Source organism: Melitaea cinxia, chromosome 6 (genome assembly GCF_905220565.1).
Source record: "Melitaea cinxia chromosome 6, ilMelCinx1.1, whole genome shotgun sequence".
Taxonomy (NCBI): domain Eukaryota; kingdom Metazoa; phylum Arthropoda; class Insecta; order Lepidoptera; family Nymphalidae; genus Melitaea; species Melitaea cinxia.
The window spans coordinates 4,721,249-4,745,769 of NC_059399.1; the positions used below are offsets into that span (position 1 = coordinate 4,721,249).

The 24,521-nt window shown below is 33.4% G+C and overlaps 2 protein-coding genes across 2 annotated transcripts in view; one reads left to right on the forward strand and one right to left on the reverse strand.

Moving 5' to 3' along the window:
• The window catches only part of LOC123654217 (calcyphosin-like protein), a 65,491-nt gene that overhangs the window by 39,988 nt on the left and 982 nt on the right, over positions 1-24,521 (forward strand). The window contains exons 2-7 of the mRNA XM_045590134.1: positions 10,673-10,753; positions 16,413-16,566; positions 21,570-21,666; positions 22,964-23,044; positions 23,737-23,861; positions 24,399-24,483. Coding sequence (XP_045446090.1) covers positions 10,673-10,753; positions 16,413-16,566; positions 21,570-21,666; positions 22,964-23,044; positions 23,737-23,861; positions 24,399-24,483 — 623 coding nt within the window. The remainder of the gene's footprint in view (positions 1-10,672; positions 10,754-16,412; positions 16,567-21,569; positions 21,667-22,963; positions 23,045-23,736; positions 23,862-24,398; positions 24,484-24,521) is intronic.
• On the reverse strand, positions 347-1,151 carry LOC123654218 (18S rRNA aminocarboxypropyltransferase). The gene has a single exon (XM_045590135.1). The coding sequence runs from the start codon at positions 1,113-1,115 to the stop codon at positions 384-386; it is 732 nt and encodes a 243-aa protein (XP_045446091.1). The 5' UTR covers positions 1,116-1,151; the 3' UTR covers positions 347-383.

The following is a 24,521-nucleotide window of genomic DNA, read 5'->3' on the forward strand; positions in this document are numbered from 1 at the left end:
AAAATTCCTGCTATGCCCTAGCCTACCTCGGTTAAATATAATTTGTCCTTATATTCCAAATTAAATTTTATTATCAAGTCTACAATGTCAGAAATCTTAAACTATTGATCACAATTTGAGTTAATAAGCCAAATCCAAATAATCCTTTCAACATTAAAATGGTTGCTTACAGAAATTTGTAAAAAAGTATGATACAAACAACCACAAGCATTATTAAATTAGCCTACTATTCACAGTAGCAGAGTTATAAATAACTTTAAATGGTGTGTTTTATTTTGTTGTTCTAGAAATCACTATTTATAATAATAATATCAAGAAGAAAGAAACATATAATAAAACAATTTAGTTTAATTAATTATATAATTTCAGATATAATTGCATTTTTATTCACTTTTCTCACTTTCAACATCCGAATCGCTGGACGGCCACATTTTTCTTGTATCTTTTTCATTTCCGGCTGATTCCAGATATTTATTTTGGGCCTCAATTACACTTTTACTATCTGTACATTTTGAATACATATCTAAAGCTTCAGAATTCAATTCTAGAAATGAATGTCCCCAAGAAAACTTTGATAAATAAAAGTTTGCTTCCTTTTTATGTCCTGTTATATACATAGCTGCTGCAAGAGCCTCAACACAACTGAGTTGATATGGCTTTCCATAGTTTATCGGATTGGCAGCAACTAGAAATGGCAATAACCTGGGATGTGGGGATTTCATTCGTTGGAATGGCGTTTCATCGATTTTCGCCCACGAACAATCAATAACGGCCAAACCAAACTTTTCTATTATATCTTTATCACTTGGACTAACACATTGAGTACCAACTGGTGATAAAACGAGTCCTTGAAATCTATGTCCGAGTTTTAAATTTTTGATAAGGTTATGCCGTAGGAGTTTTCGTCCCGAACACTTCTTAGGATCGCAATGGTTCAAATCCCACATACTTACAGCGAACGTCGCTTCTGTGCCTTCATCATCGGAATCATCTGTGTTATCATTAATGTCTTCAGAGGAATCTATACTTAAATCGTTTAATCTTTCTGCATAGTTGCGTTGAACGTGTTGGTTAGAACGTTTACCGCGTACTGCGCCTTTTTTACTCGACGCCATAATTATTATTTTGAACTTGAATAGAATAAATATTTTTAAATATATATTTAATGTTATTCAACTTTAATTATTTCACAAATAATAACAAAACAACAATAAAAAGGCCAAAAATGCTGCATTGTTTACATCAATACATCAAATGTCACTGTCAGTTACAATTGACATTTTTGTCATTTTCAGTGGGTTGCCAAAATGTAAAACTTTGTACATTTAAGCGGAGTTTTGACAGTACTAATTACACAGTTACAATAAAACAATTATGAAAAAAGAAATCTTAAAAATTAATTACAGAGCGTGCAACAAGCGGTTTTATCGCTAAATAGTAATCGCTTCAAGACTACTTACTAGAAAGAAGCTTGCAATGTAACGGGCTTGTGCAACATAATAATATATAACTATTAAAAATACGACGCGTTTGCGCAACGGTCACAGCACTAGTTTTTGTCTGTTGTCTTGGCGGTTTCGGGTTCGATCCCCGCAAATGACAAACATTTGTATTGGCTATCAGATGTTTGCCGTGGTCTGGGTGTTTGTGTGCGTTTTTGTGCAGTCCTTGTGGGTCTCCCCACCGTGCCTCGGAGAGCAAGTTAAGCCGTCGGTCCCGGTTGTTATAATGTACACCTCGTAGCGATCGTTACTCATAGTAGGAAATATATACTCAAACCCGCATTGGAGCAGCGTGGTGGATTTAGCTCTGATTCTTCTCTTTCATGTGGAAAGCGGCCTCTGCCCAGCAGTGGGATACTATAGGCTGAAGCGTAGCGTATATACAATATATAATCCTATATTTATTATATATGCATAAACATGCACACATATATAATAAATATATAATATAAAAAATGATTAATTAGGTACAAATTAAGTGGTTTTAAGAGATTCTTTACGCGTACAATAACTCAAAGTTCTGTAAAAGTAACACGATTATTGAAGATAGATAATATGATAGGAGATAAACGTATTTTAGATGGAAGTACATTCCATAGTCTTACAGCTTTTATCAGCCAGACCTAGAATATGAGTTCGTGCTACAGTTGTAATTTAGAAAACGAACCTTTAGGTGAAGAGTAGGGTTACCAAATAAAGAAAAGCGTTCTTTAAGGTAGAGCGGAGAAGTAACGGAAGGGAAGGGACGAAAAATAATGGAATAATGGAAGTTACGACGATACTTTATTGGGAGCTATTCGAACTTTGAGCGGTACTACGAGACATTAGCGAATTTTCAAGTCCAAGTATAAATCTAACGCTGAAATTTTGTAGGCGGTCAAGTATATTAACTCGTCCGATGAATCCAATATTGGATGCATTAAACTATTGTCAAGCGATATCTTGGTCTTAATCGGTAAGAAATTCATCCACCTTTTAAGCGAGTGGAAGGTAGCGAGAATTCATTTACTTAAGTCTTATCTCAGCGATCTGAGGACGCCACGAAAGAGAACTCAACACGAAAGTCAACAATGACACCTAGATCTTTGGCGACGTTGGTATAGCCTACAAGTACACGTTGAACATAGCATTCGATAGGTTAGTAGTAATTTTAGACAGCTGCTTACATGTTCCTATATTTAAAAGCTGAGACTGCTGGCTTTGACAGATAGACAGAAGACAAAAGACTGACTCCAATTGTTAATTGTGTTCAGGTTAATTTTTAATGTCAGCTTGTGCTATCTTCTCAATAGGTGTCATTAAATAATGTATATATATATATATATATATATATATATATATATATATATATATATATATATATATATATATATATATATATATAATATTTGTATGTGTGTTTATCGAAAAAAAAATATAGCTATATCAGCTGGCTGTTACATACAACACAAGCATAAAGTTGCTTACCTTAGGAACATACGAAAATGTTATAGATATAAAAAAAATGTTACACCTAAATGTATTAAGTATTACTTTATAATCAACACATTCATAAAAAATAATTTAAAACTTGATATAATTTTTTACAATTTAATTTATAACATTTTCGTGGGTACTTATTTTTCATCGATGGACGTTTTAATCAAAACTTAAAAGAAAAATATTAGAATATAAAGTGACAAATCTTTACTGACATTGATTTTTACAAAAATTTTAAACTTCAATTGTGAAAAGATATTTGTTAAATAGTAATTTTAAATATTTCAAGATTGATTTCACACGCGGCAGAATGAGCAGCGCCTCAATGGCGGGTAATTATGCTTTTTTATTATATCAAATAAATATAGAATGTATTCGTACATTATTTCAAATAGTTTATCTATTACAAACAAAGAAGATTTTCTTTTAAATTATGTCTAAGAACTAGATATATATTACTATTGAAATACATAAGTAATGAAAGAATAATTTAAATATATTGCTTCTATATATTATTGAATTAAATGTTAAAGTTATGATGCAAGAAGTTTTAAAGTATCATTTCATTTAGGTATAAACTGTAAAGTACAATAATTGAACATTAAACGATGTATAAATATAATAGTATAATATTTTGTTTGGGGACCTAGTATAGTACAAACATTTTAAACATGTTCTTGAAATAAAATTGTGAGCTTGCTATCAGCCACCCCCTCTCTTCCCGTGGGTGTCGTAAGAGGTGATTAAGGGATAAGACAGTTCTACTTACCACCTTGGAACTTTAAAAGCCGACCGATGGCGGGATAACCATCCAACTGCTGGCTTTGAAATACACAGGCCGAAAACGGGTAGCAGCGTCTTCGGTGCGACAAAGCCAGCCCTGCGGTCACCAACCCGCCTGCCCAGCGTGGTGACTATATGTCACAAGTATTATTGAAGTTATCTCTAATAATTTTTATTTACTAGACTATTTTTTCGTCTACCTACATTGTATTACTTTCTTCGATCTAATTGAAGTCGTTTTTTATAACTATATGGAATTACCTTGAAGACTAGAATATTATTAGATATATATATACCTATATAAGTTACTGTATTAACAATTAGTCATAACTGTTGAACATGGTGATAGACTGATCGTTGTCTTGATAAGAGTTATGTATCTGAGCGCACGAAACTTTCCATTTTATTATATTTTTAGGTCATTAGGTAGACCAATTTTATTCTAAGTAATAGTGACAATTTTTTTTTTAAGCTGAGTAGGTTTTTTTAATATTATATTAATGACAACGCGGGCTCTTAATTTTTCGTGACTATTTTAAAATATCATTCATAGATTTTCTTACGGTACGGGCAATTTTTTATTATTTGTTTACAGATCAACAATACAATTGCCTAGTTAAGATATACGCTTTATTCAATCGACAAGCAATCGATGGCAAAATATTATTTTAAAAAATGTGTGTATTGTGTCATATTTTTACGAAATTTTTATTCAGTCTATGGGCGTAATTATTTCTATAGAAAAGTATGAATATAGTAGATTATTAGAGGGTATATGTTTTAAGAATTATAACTAACTAGGATCTTCTTCTATGTAAGGGATGCAGAGAGACACACAATACACAAATACGAAGACCAGACTACGGCAAACATCCGTATAGCTTATATAAATAATTGCTAGAAGCGGTGATTGAACCTGCGACCGCAAGCGTAAGGGCCAGAGGACCGCTACTCCACGATTACGATTTAGAATAAAAAAAAAGGCTTGTGTACAAAGTTCACATGTCAGAAGTAAAACTTCTTTGGCAAACAATTTTTAAGTCTCGTTTATATTTATACAAATCAAAAGCTATAGCTTTCCGTTCCAGTGCCATTGACATAAACGTTGCCGTTTCATCAAAACGTTGTCTTTATCCGTAAAAATTTTACCTTTCACTTCAAAAATTTACTTGGCAATTTTGCTTATTATTTTAGTATTTTCAACATACCTGGGCTACCAAGCACCGGTATGTTGAAAATACAAAAAACAAATTTACCAAAGGTTAGTTACTAGTTTTAACTAGTTAGATACACTTTTTGAAAGATCTACCTATACTCGATGTTTTATTTTAAAACTTATAAGTACATAACAAAATGAAATGCTTTGTAAGTTTTATCAATCGATTTTAGTTTATGCTCATAACTTTACTATACTATATTTTCTTACTTTTTTTGCGTCAGACCTAATCTCGAGCCAAATAGAGAGCAAGGCTAGACAATATCCCCGCCTAGCCTCTTACTATGCGTCACGCGGTGTCGGTAAAACGACGCATTATGTATTTACCTTAAATTGTGCAATAAGGTTTACAACACTAACGTTTATTTATAAATCTTGTGTTAATTATTTCACTAAAAAGAATACAAAAAGTACCGTATATTTATTTTGTTTTTTAATGTTTTTACATTTTTTTTTAACGCGAGTGCTAGCTGCGTAAGTGTAATTTATTCAAGTGATTTTATTAAATGCATAAAATTAAGCAAAACATCTGATTAAAAATTGTATGGACATTCGAACTTAAATTATTATTTTCTTACAACTAAGTGATGTTTAACGGTTCGTGTAAAAATATTTTTTCCGTGTAAAAATATAATAGCTTAAAATAAAATTAATATTATGTATTTAATTTTGAGGCGAAAACAAATTTAAGTCAAGCGTCAAATTTTCATTCATCACGTCACATCATCATCACAGCCTATCGCAATCCACTACTGGACATAGGACTCCACAAGTTTGCCCATAGTCACCACGCAGGGCAGGCGGATTGGTGACCGCAAGGCTGGCTTTGTCGCACCGAAGACGCTGCCGACGGAATAACACAGTTCCACTATCACTTTGGAACTTAAAAAGCCGACCGATGGCAGGATAAACATCCAATTGCTGGCTTTGAAATTTTCATTACGATATTATAATTATCTCATTATAATCATATTGCATTTTTGTGTACATAACTGAGGTAGGGCACAGCAGGAATTCCCTGCTCAAAATATGGAGCAGCCCGACTGGGGTAGTACCTCGACCTTACAGAAGACCACAGCTAAATAATACTGTTTTCAAGCAGTATTGTGTTCCTGTTGGTGAGTAAGGTGACCAGAGCTCCTGGGGGGATTGGGGATTGGGTCGGCAACGCGCTTGCGATGCTTCTGGTGTTGCAGGCGTCTATAAGCTACGGTAATCGCTTACCATCAGGTGAGCCGTACGCTTGTTTGCCGACCTAGTGACATAAAAAAAAAAAAAAAAAAAAACATACTAAGTTTCTTTAACCGGACACTAAACGTAACTAACAAGAAAATAAATAATACATAATACAAACAGAGGAAATTACATACAATTTTTCATATTAGTGTCGTGATTGGTATCTTTTATTGTTATTGTAACATAATATGGCTTAATCTGATCCAGATAATAGACAGTCATTTATAATTTACACACAGGTCGATCGATTCACCCTTCGTGGATTCACAATAAAACTTTATAGTGTGTCACCACGGTGTGTCACTATCATACTCGTATCATTATTGACAAGAGACTCGCAGTTGAAAGCCGCCGTCGCTTTGTGTTTAAAAAATTTCACCATCGGTGATAATTTTGGTGAGAATATTAAAGCTATTAAATTTTTAATATGTTTTGATTAAAAGAATTTAAAATTTTCTTTAAATAGATTTGTTTATTCTACATTATGAATAAACATATCATTTAAAAATTGAAATATGTTAATATTATTAATATTTGATATTAAATTATAATTTCATACGAAAATTTTAATCGTGACCTTAAATATTACCTTGTATGTAATTTTGTTAGGATTTATAATTCGAGTTTGTGGTTAATATAAATTGAATTTATTAATTTTAAGACATAATTATGGGCAATTAGCGACAAAATTAGTGCATAGTAAATATGAGAAATGTTAAAGCTATAGTGTATAGCATAAGATTACGTTAATATCTTTTCTAACTTGGATTTTTTTTTTAATGTGTTTTAAATATACTTCTGCGGATAACTGTCAGTAATTTATAAAACGTTTTTGCTGTACCTAAAACTAATATGTCCCAGGGGATTTAAAACGATAGTCATAAATTTAGGCCTAAGTTAGAACTGCTAAGTTACGTAATGCTAAATATCTGCTTAAAATTCATCTTACTGTTTGGTACGAGATTATTGTGACAATCTGCATGTCTCGTAAGAAATTCTTAAAATTTTACTTACACAGCCAAGCTGCTATAGAAGAGAATTTCGTCCAGCAAATTATTATTAACAGGCCGAGCACATTTTTAAATTGTTTAATCAGTCATCACGTTACGATACAAGTTTGTAAATTTCCAGTCAGTATGAGCACTTTTGATCCTACGGGACTTACCACAATTGATAACAAACACAAAGTTTCAAAATAACAAGAAAGCGAATCAAATATGCTCATCACGTTGCAACTTAAGAATGAAGTAGTAGGTAAAAGTAAACCTAAAGGCTAAAACTCTACTGTGAGTTGACGAATAATTTCCTACCATTGATAAAAACTACTCTTAGAGGGTAATAACTAGGACTAACGCCTTTACGTGTTCTCAGAAACGTATATTACTCAGACTACATAAATAAAATAAAGAAAAATTTGCAAACGAAGATTGAAACCTCGACCGCAAATAACGGTTCACTATACCAGAATATTGGTTAATTTCAAACAAATTAATATAATATGAACGTAACGCAAAACATAGTAAAAAACGATACGAGTGAAAACACTAATATTCAACCTATATTTTTAATCAAGAGCTCTTTAAGTATAGGTAACCCTGGAAAAACTATAAGAAACTTAATTTATTATTGAACATACATATATCGACTAAAACCTTCTTTGATAACTCTACAACAGTATTAAAACATGACAGTAAAACAGAAAAATATAAAAACAGGACAAAAGTTGAATGAACTTTCAGTTTGTTAAAATCTAAAGAGAAAATTAATATAAACTAATTGACCCGGCTAACTTCTTACCGCCGTTTTGTTTTTTCGTAAATACATCGTTTTTCTTTTAAATAAAACCTCGTCCAGAAAACAAAAAATGTAATAACTAATTTGTTGCAGTCGTTGGGAAGTTATGTACTTACATACATTGCGGCAATTTATTTTTTATGTATGTATATAGTCTTGTTACGACAATGCTAAAAAGTCTTGTAGATGTCATAAGCGATTACTAAAGGAAATTGACAATTTGTCATTGAAAAAATTCGATAAGCATGAGTAAGTTTCGACTATTCGATATGATCTACTTAGAATTTTATAACGTGGGCTCGTCTGATTCGTGTAGAGATTTACTAGACCATGACTCCTTCGAATCAAATAATGCTCAACTCGAACAATAGATCTTTTATTTTTATCTACTAATTCTTCCAGAAGATTTCAAGATCGCCTACGCCTCAGTTTGTATTGAATTAGCTATGATTGCTTTGTTTGTCTCTGTTTGAAAAAGGTTAGTACCTATTGCAGTTATAAATACGTACCTGTTAGGTTCATACAAGAAAGTCATTTTAAAGTACGTATGTAATAAAATATTATTAACAACCGCTCTGTATTGTAGAGGTGCGAGTAGTCGCTTAAAACACCGACGGTTTGCGGGTTCGGTTCCGCTCGGGATGGATATTTGTAAAAAATATTTGCACAAAAAATATTTCACAAAAAATATTCCAAGGACAGACGTCCTTGTGGGTACCCACCGAACCTAGGAGAGAATGTTAAGCTGTCGTTAACGGTTGTTATCATAAATACCTAATAGCGATCGTTACTCATAGTAGGGAACATATCCGCCAATCCGCAGTGTAGTAGCGTTATAGATCAAGCCTCAACCCTTCTCCGACATGGAGAAAGAGGCCTATGCCCAGCTGTGGGATGTTATAGGCTGAATCGAAATATATTCAAGTATAACTCCTCCTTTTTTTTAAGAAAAATACAAATTTTATATTTTATTGATATATTAATTTTTTTTATATATTATTTGATAATTTGTAAGTTTTATACTAAATAAAAAAACATGCATTTTATTTAAGTGTCTCATTTATAATGATTTTACGGATTGACATGCTATATATAATTATATTGACATGCATGCTATATATAAATTTATTATTTTATTGATGATTGACAAGTGATGAGTGACGAAGCTACGGCAATTACTCAATTCAAAATGTCATAAAAATTTCATGAAAGAGCGGAATGTCGGTTACGGTGTTATTGATTTTCTAAAACGGTAACTATCGTATGTAGTAATTAAAACGGTACTTTGTAGAATACATTCAGCCAGACTACATTATTGTAACCTTATTTTTGTTGTGATATGAGTCAACATTAGAACAAACAAACTTGTTACAAGACACGCAAAGATATTTTACTTTTCGCAGGACGTTGATACAAATGAATGTAGTAAGGTTTTTTTTAATTTACTAGCTGACCCCGCAAACGTTGTTTTACTATATATGTTATTAATCCCTTAATCCCCCTCCCCCTTATAATTTAGGGATATAAAAAATAGATATTGGCCGATTCTCAGACCTACCCGATATGCACACAAAATTTCATAAAAATAGGTTCAGCCGTTTCGGAGGAGTATGGTGACTAACATTGTGACATGAGAATTTTATATATAAGAGTAATGGAACCCAATTAAATAATTGAAGTGTTCCATTTTTGTACATAATTCGTACAACAAGTATACTCTATCACCGCTATATTAAAAATTATTATGAGTAGTAGTCTTAGTCTTAGTCAGGCTTAGGCGTTTGGTAGACTTACTTATATTTAACATACTTTATGAGTTTCTAGATATGTTAATTCATATTTAATTTAATTATTTCCATAACTCGTTATTGTTAAAATGCTTATAATATACTCGTATTCATAGTTGAGAGAAAAGGAGTTAAACAAAAGATGTTATTTGCACTAAACAATACTCTACATATTTTTTTATTTTTATGAAATTAAACGTGTATGAAAAATTTATTTTATTCTTCGATCTTTATTTTTTTCACGTACAAAATATTTTTAATTTTGACAATACGACTAGCTAAGATTTCATTATAAGTTTAGATCAGAAAGCAGTTTAACTTTAATTATACATTTTAAGTCATAAGTTATAAAAATTTGGTTTATTGATACTAAAGTATTCACTTAGGATATTTTAATGTTGTTTACGATTCCCCAGAAATTCTCGTAGAAATTATTTTAATTTTCCAAGACACGACTTTAAGCTCCATTTGGTGAATAAAATTGCATAATTTGAAGTCGATGTTACATTACATAATGTGACACAATGTGTTACATTATTTTTATTGATTTCTTTAATTTATAGTCAGGCATTAAAACAAAATATACTCGAAGTCGCAGTATTATACTCAACGAATTCCATATCAATCCGTTGTAATACTCTTAATTACTTTATCACTATTATTTTTTTACGAATACTTTTATTTTTTAAATCAGTACTATTCATTAGTTTTTATCTAATGACAATCTCTGTTTGTTAACGTAAAATCAAACAAATTAACACAAGAAACAATTTTACTTTAAACATCAAAATAACAGAAAGACTACTTATAAGTATAAAATAATTATAATTTAAATAAAATATATTTTTAAAACGAATTTTGTTTTGTTTTCACAGCCTGCTTTAACTACGGGGACGCGCCTAATTCCAGCAGAGGTGACAAAAAAGACACCAATTTGAACATAATGGACGCCGGATGTGAGTACTTTTACAGCTTTTTTTTAAATTCTTATAGGCATAAAAATATACAAAAAAAAACGTTTATTAACTCGTATATCTAATCTCTGCTGATAAGTGTCAAATTTTATGTTTATCCGTGGCCGGACTTTCAATGTCCTGCGTATTTGGAAAGTGGATACATCTGAAGTTACCAATCAATTTCTGAAGTTCTCAATTTCCAATCAAATGATTGCAATTTTGACAAGTGTGTGACACTATTGGAAGTCATTAGAAAAATTAATGAACAATTGAATGAATGAAAATTTTAAGTTAATGTTATGTATTCAAATATGTATTTGCTAAAATTTATCATAAAGCATGCATTGTCTTTTTAGCTTGACTTGACGTGAACAACGATTTAAAAAATAATTTTTAAAATGTTCATAATCTACTGATTTATAGCTATCTAGAATTGAAATCTAAATAAATTAATAAATTTATCTAAACAAATAGTTAAGGCAATGACTCACAGGTAATGTGTATGTATAATAGAACCTTTTTTACTCTAATTCATCGGAAGTAAAAATAGAAACAACTATTTAAAATGCTATTTATAGTATAATGAAGGCGTTTTTTTATCGAAAAAATTATTTCATGAAGAGAAAGTACATTAAATAAATGCAGCAAATAAAGTTTGACATATTTCTATAGATATACATAAATTAAAACAACTGTTGGTATTATCAACAAGTACCGCAAGACATAAATTCGATGCGGGCCTGTAGTTCTTTACACATTATACAAGACACACTACATGCAGTAAGAGGAAAATGCAGAATGACACCAAACTTTAGAGACAAAAAATTTCATTTGACATGAAACCTGAAAAATATTTGAGTTATATGAAACGTAGACTTATATTTTTTTTATTTAATAAAAGATGAGGGTCGATCAATAACTGCTTATTATCAGGCGGATCGTACCTTTTTGCTGGTGTATAGTAATTTTGACATTAGGTGTAAATACATTATCTGTACAGTTTCATCCTCTACATTTTTTGTAGACTTGGATCTAGAACTGGCTCTAGGGTGAGAAAAGCGATAAGTGATATATAAAAAAAATATTTATTTAAATATTAAAAATACTATTATTTTTTTATCAAACTCCTAAAACTATGATACTCGTATATATACTAGTTAATTAAAAAGTAGCTTACTTAAACGTAACTGGTCATCTGAATTGTTTACCCAAACAATTAAAAATGAATATGTATGCCTAAAACTAAAAGCGGGAAAATTAAAAATGAACATTTCTTGATTGTTAAAGCCGTTCGCTAGTGTTGACTGTAACATTATCGCTCGCATGTCGATAATAATATTCAAGTTGTTACTCCACACGCAACTATAGCAGTCCTTTTACGTCCCATAAAATGAAACTAGGATATTTTAGTGTTTAAAGAGTTAGCTCATTACTTTCATTTATAAAGTCTTTTTGATAATTTTGTCCTATGAATTAGTAAAGGGCGGACCAATTTGAAAGAAATGTTTTGTGTTTAATTGTGTCTATTACAGAGAGATTTATTAATATTATGTATAAAAATAAATAATAATATATTCGGATCCATTAATCATCCTTTCCAGTATTTTTTAATTTTTTTATATAACCATGTCAGCAAACAAGCGTACGGCTCACCTGATGGTAAATATTTACCGAAACTTTTACGTGTTCGTAAAGTTCACCGCGGAGATGGTTACCCATACGAGCTAAACGAGTCCTCACAGTAAGACGTCCCCGTGGGCTAAGGTGTGCGGGATGACTGCTGCTCCTATTTGTACTATTAATTCTTAGTCCCAAATTTGGGAAGTTTGATTTTTGAAAATTAGGCATCTACTCCGGTTTTATCCTATAGTTTATTTACAAGATGTCATATATTTTATTGCACTTAAAAATACATATAGAAAAATAACTAATTATAAGATTAACGGAAAAGAAAAATTAAAATAAAAAATAAGAACAAATTACTTAATAACTATAACAAATTTGTAAGGTTTTTTGATTTTAATGATTTATGGTAATTTTGAAGTTCACTTGTCTATAGAAATATATAGGTGTACTATTACTTTATCGTTAATGAATCTTATGTATGTCTGGATTATAATATAAGAAAATTATTTTTTTAGAAAAATAAAGGCCTATTATTTATTTAATATCAAACTAGGGATAGTTTATTAAGCTGTGAATGACCTAACAATATAAGGCATATGGTTAATCTCATTTCAGTCATAAAAAAAATTTGACGAAAAAAATTGCAAAAGTCGAATATTATAAGTTCTATTATATAAAAAACTCATATCACCTGTTTACAATTTTCTTTGGTTTACTTTCTAAGAATCTTTTATTCGTACGACCTTGATACCTTTAATAAAGAAACATACTTGACCTTCATCCATTATTTAATAAAAAATATAAGTAATTTCTAATTATGAATACAAAAAAGGTGTAAATCATTCAACAAAACGTATTTTCTTTGAATAGTTATAGTATATATAGTTAGCCTGAAATAATTTGTATGTCCTACCTTAATAACTTGATATTAAATTTCACGTACAATGTAACTTAAATCTGTAAGATGTAAAAAGTCTATTAAAATAAATAATATACCTTATTATTACTCAATGAAACTTACTAACTCAAACATTTGGAAGTTTGTCTTTCTTTCCTAATTATTATTCTTGTGAAGTATTGTTACGTACTTTTCAACGGGTCACTGACTCCGCTACGAAACTATAAATGTTGTGTCAGTCTTTCGTAGCACCTTCTACGATGAAGTCGTGTTTTCGTATAACTCCATTATACTGACTTGTTTTGTTATTTATGTGCGTGAGAACTGTTCAAGAATGTATCGCGGAAAATCTATAATGAAATCTAATAGTAAGTTACAATGTTATTCTATATTGAACGGGTGATTTGATCTATGTTCTAAATTATTTCTAGTATCGCGTAGTATTTCGAAGATTGCTTAATTTCTTATATATGATCTAGTCTCCCATCATTTTTTACTTCAATAATGTAAAATATTTATTGATTTCCGCGAATCTATAATAATTAATGAAGTCAGTTGAGAATAGGCAATTAGAATTAACTATTGCCTATTTGAAGCCTATTTGAATATTTCATGCTTCAAGAATTAATCCATTTTATAAAGTTTTTCATAATAATTAAATTTTATTTGTAGCTTAAAAAAATTAATAGTTTTTAAAATTTAATTAGAATTTTAGTTAAAAGTTGGGGATATACGAGTAAATTGATACGATATATACTGATATATAAATTTAGCAATTCGATCCTAATTCGAACGTTTTTTTCGAACTGTGAACGCGATTAATTAATAACTCATTCATTTATTATTGTCAGATTACATATAAAAAAGTGGCAAATCTTTCGACTGTACTGTATATTCTTCAACTGATCGATATAAACGAGAAAATTTCGCCACATGTCGTAAGTCCTAATATCGATTCCTTAACAATCAATCTGAAGGTTAACGATGCTAGACACCAATTACGAGTAGACATTATACTTATTTATACGTAAACTTACACGTATATGTAACTTCATAAGTATACTTATAACGATTATGGTATTCTTTGACGACCGTTGTGGCGTAGTGGTGACGAAAGCTCCATTAATGCAAACCTTTGCGGGTTCGACAGTTGCTCGAAGTGGATATTACAACTCGTTGTTATTCTTAATGGGATGATTTTTAGCTCATAAGTCACATTGGAGAAGCGTAGTGTGTTCATACGTATCGCTAGGATATATAAGGCGTGTAGATCTTTGACGTGGGCCGTTGTAATAAAGCCTAGAAATTTGACGAGATTACTAATTTAAAAACCTTATTATATAGAAAAAGGCTAAGTTAACAATTGATATTTTCCGAATGTTAAGAATTTTGTTCAGATTCTGAAGGAAAACTTAGTTTGAAAAACCCACGTAGGAACTTTCAGGGGTTATTAATGGGAAATGTAGAGTTAATATGTATGATTTTATTTTTGTGTTACCCACACATTAGGAATTCTAAACATTTTTGAATATCATGTCAAAAATTGACCGCTCCAGCGGGGTTCGAACCCGCGTCTCTGACTGACCGCGTCGGCGCTCTAGCCAATTAAGCTATGGAACGATGTACCCGCTAGATCGAAATTTTTGATATGATGATTTTTATTTTCGGTTTAAGCGAACTGTGGCGCCGTCTATAGTGAGTTCTTTACATAGACCCGTAACTATTCAAAGTTTCATATTACAATGAAAATCTTTGACAGGAGACGAAACCATTATACCGAAACATATACCGTTATTCGCAGCTATCGGATCCCTCCGCCAGCTTCAATATTTTCTTCCTATCCCTACCAAAATTGCGTTAGCACAGTCACTTCTACTACCGATTCTTGACTATGCTGATATTTGTTACCTAGATCTTAAAGAGGAGCAGTTAAATAAGCTTGAGCGCCTCCAGAATCTCTGCATACGGTTCATATTTGGTCTTCGCAAATATGACCATGTCTCCGATTTTCGCAATCAACTCAAGTGGCTCCCTATCCGCCTTCGCAGGAATACTCACATCCTTTCTTTACTATATTGTGTACTTTTCCATCCAGATACACCGCGTTATCTAAAAAATCGCTTTGAGTTTCTCTGTGACACTCATGAACGTTCCCTCAGGTCATCTTCAACCTTAACACTCAAAACTCCTTCTCATACTACTTCCTTTTATTCAAACTCCTTTTCTGTTAAAGCTGAACAACTTTGGAACTCTCTTCCTCTCTCTATAAGAAAAGCTCAATCTCTTGCTTGTTTTAAAAAATATCTAAAGGCGCATTTTTTGTCACTAAAAACCTCATAAATATCATTATCAGCTTCATAAATATATATATTATGTAGTATTTGTTTATGTAGTATATATGTATATATTTATTTGTATATATGTATGTGTATGTGTATTGTTTGTATATGTATGTGTATATGTATATTTACTTCTGTTAATATCATACTGTTTGTTAACTATACGCCAATTCTTTATCAACTGTTTGTACACTTCCCTCCCGCTTCTCTTTTTCTTCGCTATGTCCTATGCCCAAAGGTTGTCTGGAAGAAATCGCTCTTAGCGATAAGACCGCCTTTGTACATCTTTCTTTTCATGTATCACTTTTTTGTAATTTCTTTGTGGTGTACAATAAAGAGTATTTATTATTATTATTATTATAAACCATGCTATTTTTAATATGTACGATTTTATCTTTGTGTTTACCCACACATTAGGAATTCTAAACATTTTTGAATATCAGATCAAAAATTGACCGCTCCAGCGGGGTTGATACAAGTAACAGGCATTACATAAGCGAAATAAATACGAATAATAGAAATGGTAATATCTAAGATATATATATACAAAAGTATTTATATAGCAATAGTTCAGGCTGTAGATAGTTTATAGTTTTTCATAAATGAAATATCTGACAGATATCTAAAACCAGATCACATTCTGTATATTCACAGAACCCCAATAAAATAAATCATCCTAAAAGTTTTATTTCCGATATAACTCTCATATTTTCGATTCAAACGAGAAAAGGCTTTTGTCCAACAGTATGTATACCTACTGCGGCTGTTATACATTTTTCTCCATTACCTTTCACAGTAGCGTTGCACCGTCCTCAGTCAGCTTCCTCCCGTCAAGAAGAGGAATTGATCCAGAAGAGTACGCGTGCTCTCGCCAACACAACTGATCCGTTGGAGAAGCTGCGTCTGCTTTGTCTCTCACGCGGCGCTTCTGGCATCGTTGGTCTTGGAAGGTTTGTAGAATCACATATTTAAAAGTTGATTATTACTAGACTATAGCTAGCTTTACTAACTTACTGGCCCATACGTCTATCGTAATACAGTATTTAAAACGCTTTTAATTCTCGTAAGATTTCTACTAGTGCGCCCGCTGTAGTGACAAATAATAAAAACAAAGTAAACTTAATAGAAACCTCATTTAATAAAGAATCTTTATATAGAGAGTTAGTTTTTTTGAAAAATTATACTTAGTAAATTCACGATTAAAACCTCCTCTCCCCAAGATGATTCCTATGATAGAATTTAAAATCACGTATACTCCAAATATGAAACTAATATTAGGAAATATTAAAATATTTTTAAATTTTACATGTCGCGGAGGGACGGTTTTAATTTTCTCGTATACTTAAGTATAATTTTTATTTGAGTTTCATTTCTTACATAGGTTTTTTTTTTTATAAATAAAGTTATGTCCACAGGCTTATAGTGCCCATGCTTTTGTTATTCCGATTTTTAGTTTTATTACTGATCGTTTACTTGTTACACTACTGCAGCTTACATTAAGAGACCTAATTATTCTATCTTAGTATCCCTAATGCAGACGTGAGTCCACCGACCAAAATTATGCTAAACTTAATTGATATCTTACATGCAAAAAGACATAGAATTATATTGCGCCTTACTTTAATTATTGTTGTCACTATTATAATAATTATTATTATCTATGTTTATATATACACTTACTTGCTATCTATAATATATGTACACTTATTGTCTAGCTAACGTATATGTACACTTATGGCCTACTTGGCCTACTTACAATAACACTTAACCTATGTTATTATTAGTATTTTTTTTTTTTTACTTACTCCTAAGTTTTTTCCTTACATTAAATTACAATTTATTCCTACAAATAAGGTGTGCTACAATTTTAACATTTCGAGCACACCCTCAATGACGGCGGCATCCCTGTGGTGAATCGCCATCCTGAGGCTGTGCTCGAGGATGTCTTTTTCAGAAGTTTCCGCTGCCTTCGCCACAAAGCGACCAATTGCGTCGTCACGATCGTCGGTGTAATAGACACAGGTGTTGGTGTGCCTAGTCACCGCGACTACAGCGTGCGAGACGCTGTCGTGAATCTTGAGCCTCCTTGTCTTCGTCTGGAGGACAATGACGTCCTCATAGGTCTGGCCCTGCGCCTCATGGATGGTTAAGACGCGCGATCCCTCACCGGACCCGTATCCCTGGTCAGTCAGCAATCTCTTCTCCTCTTGCGTAAAGACCAGGTACAAGGTCCGGTCCCTTCCTACAGGAATGCGCGCGCCCGTGAGGCTCTCCACTCGCAAAGATCGGATCTTTGTGCTTGAGCTGTACACGGTCTTGTAAACCTCACTGATGGCAAAGGCGACGTCTTTGGGGTTACGATGCGTGCATGACAACTCACATGAGATGGTTGTTAACAGGGTTGGTCTGTGGTATCGCATTTCGAACAGGTTGTCCCTGTCGATGTACGGCAGCTGATTTATATCTCCAATGAGGACTACCTTCTCTGCTCCCGATAGTCGGGCGGCCATTATTATGGCTCCGAAATGGTTCATGAGGGCTTCGTCCACCGTTAGGTGTTTGATTTTTGAGCCCTCACGGAAACCATTTACCAGCACGGATGCCATAGTGCGCACCTTTTGCTTGGCCTTGTTGCCATAGCGGTGCGCCAGTTTTTCCTTTAGGTCTTTGGCCGCCTCGACTGTGGTCGTAATTACGACCTCCGTGTCCTCATCGAAGTCCCTGACTATGCGAGTTGTCTTACCGCATCCCGGTACACCGTTTATCCACTCCAGCGATGGTAGCCCCCAGGTCACGGACGGTAAACCGGCTTCCCGGTCGCCCGAGATGGTTTTCGCCATCCGCAGCATCGGTCCCCCAGCATTACTTTCGTGCATCTGGCCACTACCACCACCGGGTCCCCTTCAGGTGTGTCGAAGGTTTGAGACTCCTCGTCACTCCCCTCAGACTCGACCGCGCTCACGAAACCTGCTGTGATGTTATATGCAGCCATATACCTACCCGACATCTTGCCCTTGAGTATTTGTCGGGTTTTGCTGTTGTATATGGCTGCTTCGGCTTCCTCGAGTTCCACCTCCAGTAGCCTTTGGTAATCGTACTGGTAGGCCTGCATGATCTTTTTGCAGGTGGCCAGGCTTACCTCGCGGTTTGCCTTTATTATGGCCAGGAACTCGATTAGGGCGTTCTCCGCATGTTGAAACGGTGTGGACGCAGGTCGAAGTCTTGGTGGTTCTACTTGTCCCATATCGGCCCTAGTTCGAGCGGCGAGTGACGCCTCCGGGTGCCTCGGACTGTCGTCTTTGGTGAACCCGCTCAGCGCCCCGGATAGTCGCTCTCCCTGTCCAGCCTTTTTGGGAGAGGGGTGATGCGGGAGCTTACCTTGTTTCGGGGAGATGGTTGCCTGGATAAAGGTCGCCAATGACATCGACCTCGGCTTAGACTCAGGTGCGGCACTTGCTTTGCGTTGTTCAACCTTCTGGCTCTCGATCTTTTGTTGTAGGCGCTCCGAGCCACTAGGTGCGGGTTCGCTGACAGTCGGCAATGCAGGGGATGAAGGTGTTTTGGATTTCGGTCTTAAGTAACCAAGATCCTCCCCCCTGTCTTCGTAAACAATGACCTCACTGTTCTTAGAAGCCATTAGGCAACCGTACCTATCCGATACGTTGCCTCTATCATAACCGACTCTCATCGAATCGACACTGATTCTTCCGGGGATTCCCCCGGGGATCTCGCCCATGCGCTGTAGCCACAAGCTGGACTGCGCGAAGGCGGACGTCTCTCCCCATTCGAAAAGTGCGATCTCTTTGTTTTTCAACCGCAATAAACGATAGGTCGGGTCGCCCTCCTGCTCTTGCGCTAGCGCTGTGATTTTTGTGCGCTTTATGCTTGTCTTTTGGGTGCTACCGTTTATCAGTAAAGCGAGCCCCGGCGAAATCGCCAGCTGATTGCGTTCTTCAGAGCGACAGAAGCTTATCCCCATCCTCTCCGTTTCGCTGTCCATGAATAGAGCCACGCATCTGGTCCTAATACCAACTTCTCCACTTCCGTTCACTTCACTGGGCGAGGATTGTGTCATCCTGCTCTGAGTCGGTTGCAGAGGTGCGTTTTGGTTGGCTCTATTCCTGAACAGGTTCTGCAGTGAGGAAGACATGGTCCTAGTTATTTGGCCCAGAAGGTTGCGGCCAGGAGACATCCGCGGAGCCGTGATGTTGTCCTGCTGAGTTACTTGTTGGACACGGTTTTGTTCTATTTGTGTTTGTGTGTTGTGTGTCTGAGTGTGTGTTGTAAGAACGACGGTGTTGGCATTCTGCGTAGGTGTTAAAGCCAGTGGTGGAGAAAGCGTGTTGTTCCTCTTTGCGGCTGTATTGACGGCCTTTCTCGCGAATGTGAGGAAGGACGTTCTGCTAGTCTCGCTCTCCAGGATGGTATGGAGCGATGGCTGGTCTAATTTAATCTGGAGTTTGAATTCCAGATCCAGCCTTTCCTTACTGAACCTCGGGCAGCTCAGTATAATATGCAGAACTGTCTCCTCACAATTCGGGTCGCAGACGCACGAAGGACTGTCAGTGATGTGGAATCTGTTTTCTTACATAGGTTAACACGGATAGTGTGCGCAATATGTAGCATAAGTTTTACAGTTTTTAGTTAATTTACTCGTATGTACGTTAAATTACAAAAAAAAAAAGGTTAGGTTAATTATACGCAATTTTTTTAAATTAAGTTTGTAATATTTGAATGGGGTTAATAGACTAATGATAGATGTATCTACAGTGTCCCTTGGTAGCTAGCTACGCCCATAATTCACATTTAATTGTAAAACATCTTACTTAGTTGGTTGAAAATTTTATATATTCAGTACAGAAGTGCGGCACATTTTCATAAATATCGATTTCCTATTTTTTACGTTACACACATATTTAGTTCTTGCAATGAATAAAAATGTTACGTTTTAGTGTCTCTTATAAATACCTTTGACTGTTTAAAATGCAAAAATAACTATTAAACTCAAATTAATCAAGTTTTAGGCTACCAACGTTGAGAGTCACATCAGCCTAACGCAGTCCACTACTGGACATAGTCCTCCACAAGTTCGAGCTAAAAATGGCGTGAACTCATATGTTTTGCCCATAGTCACCATGCTGGGCAGGCGGGTTGGTGACAGCAGGGCTGGTTTTGTCTCAAGTTTTCAACAACCTCCATACTAAGTTGTCTTGCAAATCGCAATCGATGTCATTTTCAAATAATAACCAATTGTAGGAGTTGTATGTCCTGATTATTTGATAGAAACCTATTAAGAAATACTATCGTAATACACAATACATATCAACAGTACTTACATAGATTAATGATATAAATTTAAGAAACGTATTTCCCTACGGCTGGATGTGTACCGACTCTACAAGATTGTTCTTTTAATTCTCATTAATTTTCTGAAGTAACAATCTTAGACTTAGGATCTTTATTGGTGTTCACTGAACTTCTAGTCAATAACAGTTCAGTTCATTTAGACATATCATTAACGCTCTAGGTATTTAATTAGGTCAAGACGTAACTTCACACTCTTTACAGTTTCTAAGAATATTTATTCTTAGAAACTGTAAAGAGTAGTTCTTTGATACGAGTGTTAGATGAAGCTATGGAAACGTTATGAAGTACCTACTGACAAATCTTTTGTTCCCGAACAACTAATTATGTATTTGGTTTGTAAAACGTAAAAGTTTGGTTTGTTTTCTTTCTAGATTTAACTGGAATTACCTATTTACTAAGTTTGTTAAATAAAGGTTTTAGGTTCTATGATATTTATGATAACATATTAGATAAAATGTGGTAAACCTTATCAAGAATAATCATATTCAATACTAACAATATGTTTATTCACTTTTATAAATTTGCATATATTTTAAGTTTTGTATGGATTTTTCCATAATTAATAAAGTTTTAATGTTCATTTTAGAATTTTCCGACGAATGGACGATGATGGAAGCAAGCAACTCAACAAAGAGGAGTTCCTCAACGGCATCAAGGAAACTGGATTGGAAATAAGCAAAGAGGTAAATATTGCATTATTAATAGAGTTTCTTGATTAGGAGGATTATATTCCGCTCTCCGAATTCATGTCTTTGACACAAAATATGAAGGCAATTAAATTAAATTCCAAAATACACATTATTGTTAGTATTTTTAACAACTAACAATAAAGATTATATAAAATTAGAAAATTAAACCACCAATTATCAAACACATTATTGTTTCACGTTAGTGGTGTGTTTATTATTCCATAATGTATTTTAGCTTGGTTTTAAATTAACTTTAATTTCGAAGCTTTCGAAACGAAGCCGTGCATGGATACATTATATTATTATAAATTTAAAATTTTAAGATCCTATATAAACTCGCATAATTTTTGATTTATTAGATCAACATTGATCAACATCAACGTTGGTAGATGAGAAAAAATAAAATTAAAATAATATGTTGATGTAAGATAGGAAGATTAAAATGAAATAATTTTAATGCCAAATATCACAATTGACAAAGTAAAAATCGTAAAAATCTACAGGATAAAAGAATCACCTGTGCCATAAATTATTGCAAATTTAATTAATGCTTTCTGCATAGATACTTTTCTTGTTATCTTTAGTAATAAAATACAAAGATCTTATTCTAAAACACAAGAAATTATGTTAAGTGAAGTGTAATAAAATTAAGTACCATTTTTAAAACAAGTTAAAATTTAATACTTTTATTTAAATAAAAATCTATACATAAAAGTAAATAACAATTTCAAACTTGTTATGATTGCAATCGTACCGTAATATTTAATTTAACGTTTTGTCACTCTATAACCTATATAAATAAAAATGAACCTCATAACATTACTCAAAAACACTATCAAATTCGATATATCTTATTTTTTGTGTTTGTTACTGTCAGGTTGAGGTCCTTAAAAAAGAATATTAAAATAACTTAATATATTCGCGAAAAAAATATATGGTGGTAAGTATGTTCGCCATGCTAGCTAGTTTATGTAAAATAATACAATTACTATATACATATACATAATTATGGTAATATGTGGTCTTCGAGGTAATTTCATATAAGTAGTTATAATGTGTTTGCTCGCAAACAAACTTCAGACTTCAATTTACATCGACAAGTAACACAACGTTGGTAGACGAAATAATAGTCAATTAAATACGCAGTATTAAGACACTATTATACATATAAAAAAATACAATCGAATTGAGAACCTCCTCCTTTTTTGAAGTCGGTTAAAAATGAAAGCAAAATATTTTATTTTAGGGCATAGATAATTAAAAGAATTGTTATATTGTTAAAAAATTTCAGGAAGCTGAAGAACTATTCGCAAAATTCGACACGGATAAGAGCGGCTCAATCAGTCTCGACGAGTTTCTCATTCAGATACGAGTAAGTTTTTTTTTCTTTACACTATTCATCGACTTTTATTTAAACGATCTCTTAACCTTGGTTCCTCTTATCAAAGTACGGTTGGTTTTGCATGACATGTTTGAAATGAAACTGTTGTAAGCAAAACAAAACGTATTATTTTAATTTAGGAACCGGGAGTTAGTTGTCATAGGACTTCTAGGACGTCTTTACGTCGTTTTGAAATTAATTTGAAAATTAAGCACTACTTATATAAACACAAACAGAGATATTTTGGTTGTTCGCTAAATGATACATAAAAAAGAAAGAAAACTAAAACGTTAAAAGATTATCTTCCAGACAATTTTTGGGTAAAGGACGGGAAGAGAATTGCGTGGAAAGAAAAAAGTGAGAACAAAACGAGTGAACATGAGCCCACCAGCCGAGAAGGCTCTAAAATTAATACTTTCAAAACAAACGAACCAGAAAATCAAAATTATTATAGATTTAAAATTGACATTTATTCGTTTAATTCAAACTCCTTGTTAGATTTTACACAAACTGTACAAAATGAGGGCCTAATGCTTAGAGCATTCTCTACCAGCCAAAATTAGGACTTAGAAAATATAGAACGTTTCTAATTGTGCAAAGGGGAGAGATAGAGTAAACTGACCTTAAATTCGAGAGTCAAAAATCTACCAATAAATAAATGCGTGTATTTATATAATTTCCAGCCACCAATGTCAGAATCTCGTCGCGCTATCGTCGAGCAAGCGTTCAAGAAACTCGACAAGTCAGGCGACGGCGTCATCACCATCGACGACGTCCGCGGAGTTTACTCTGTTACTGCACATCCTAGGTGAGAAACCTGTTACGAATATAAATTGTTTATCAATCAAATCCTAACTTCTAATTGTACTTATGTTCAGAATATATTACTTCGAAGGCAAATTTTTGGAATTCTCGATTTTTTGATACATTTATGTACTTGTTTTATAGAAAAATAAATAATTACAAAGAAAGTAAATGCAAACTTACGTCCTTGATCTATTTTCTATAGTACAGTATCACCTTAATCTTATAAGTTAAATCTATCAAATTAACTTCTCCGAAACGGCTTGAGCGATTCTCATAAAATTTTGTGTGCATATTGGGTAGGTCTGAGAATCAAACAACATCTATTTTTCATCCCCCTAAACGTCCACCCTTTAATATATATTTTTTTTTTAATTTTTAGATGTATTATTATTTTTTTATTTTACTATGATTTGTCGTTGAAAAATAGATACAACCCTAAATTTTCACCCTTCTACCACCAATCCCTATTTTTAAATAGCGTTTAGTGGCCAGACAACGTTTGCCGAGTCAGCTAGTAATGTATATTTGTTTCATATAGATACATGAGTGGTGAGGATTCAGCTGATACAATCCTGAACAAGTTCCTCGCTAACTTTGAAACTGAAGGGTCCATCGACGGAAAGGTATACAAATAAATAATAAATAAGCACCTACCACACAA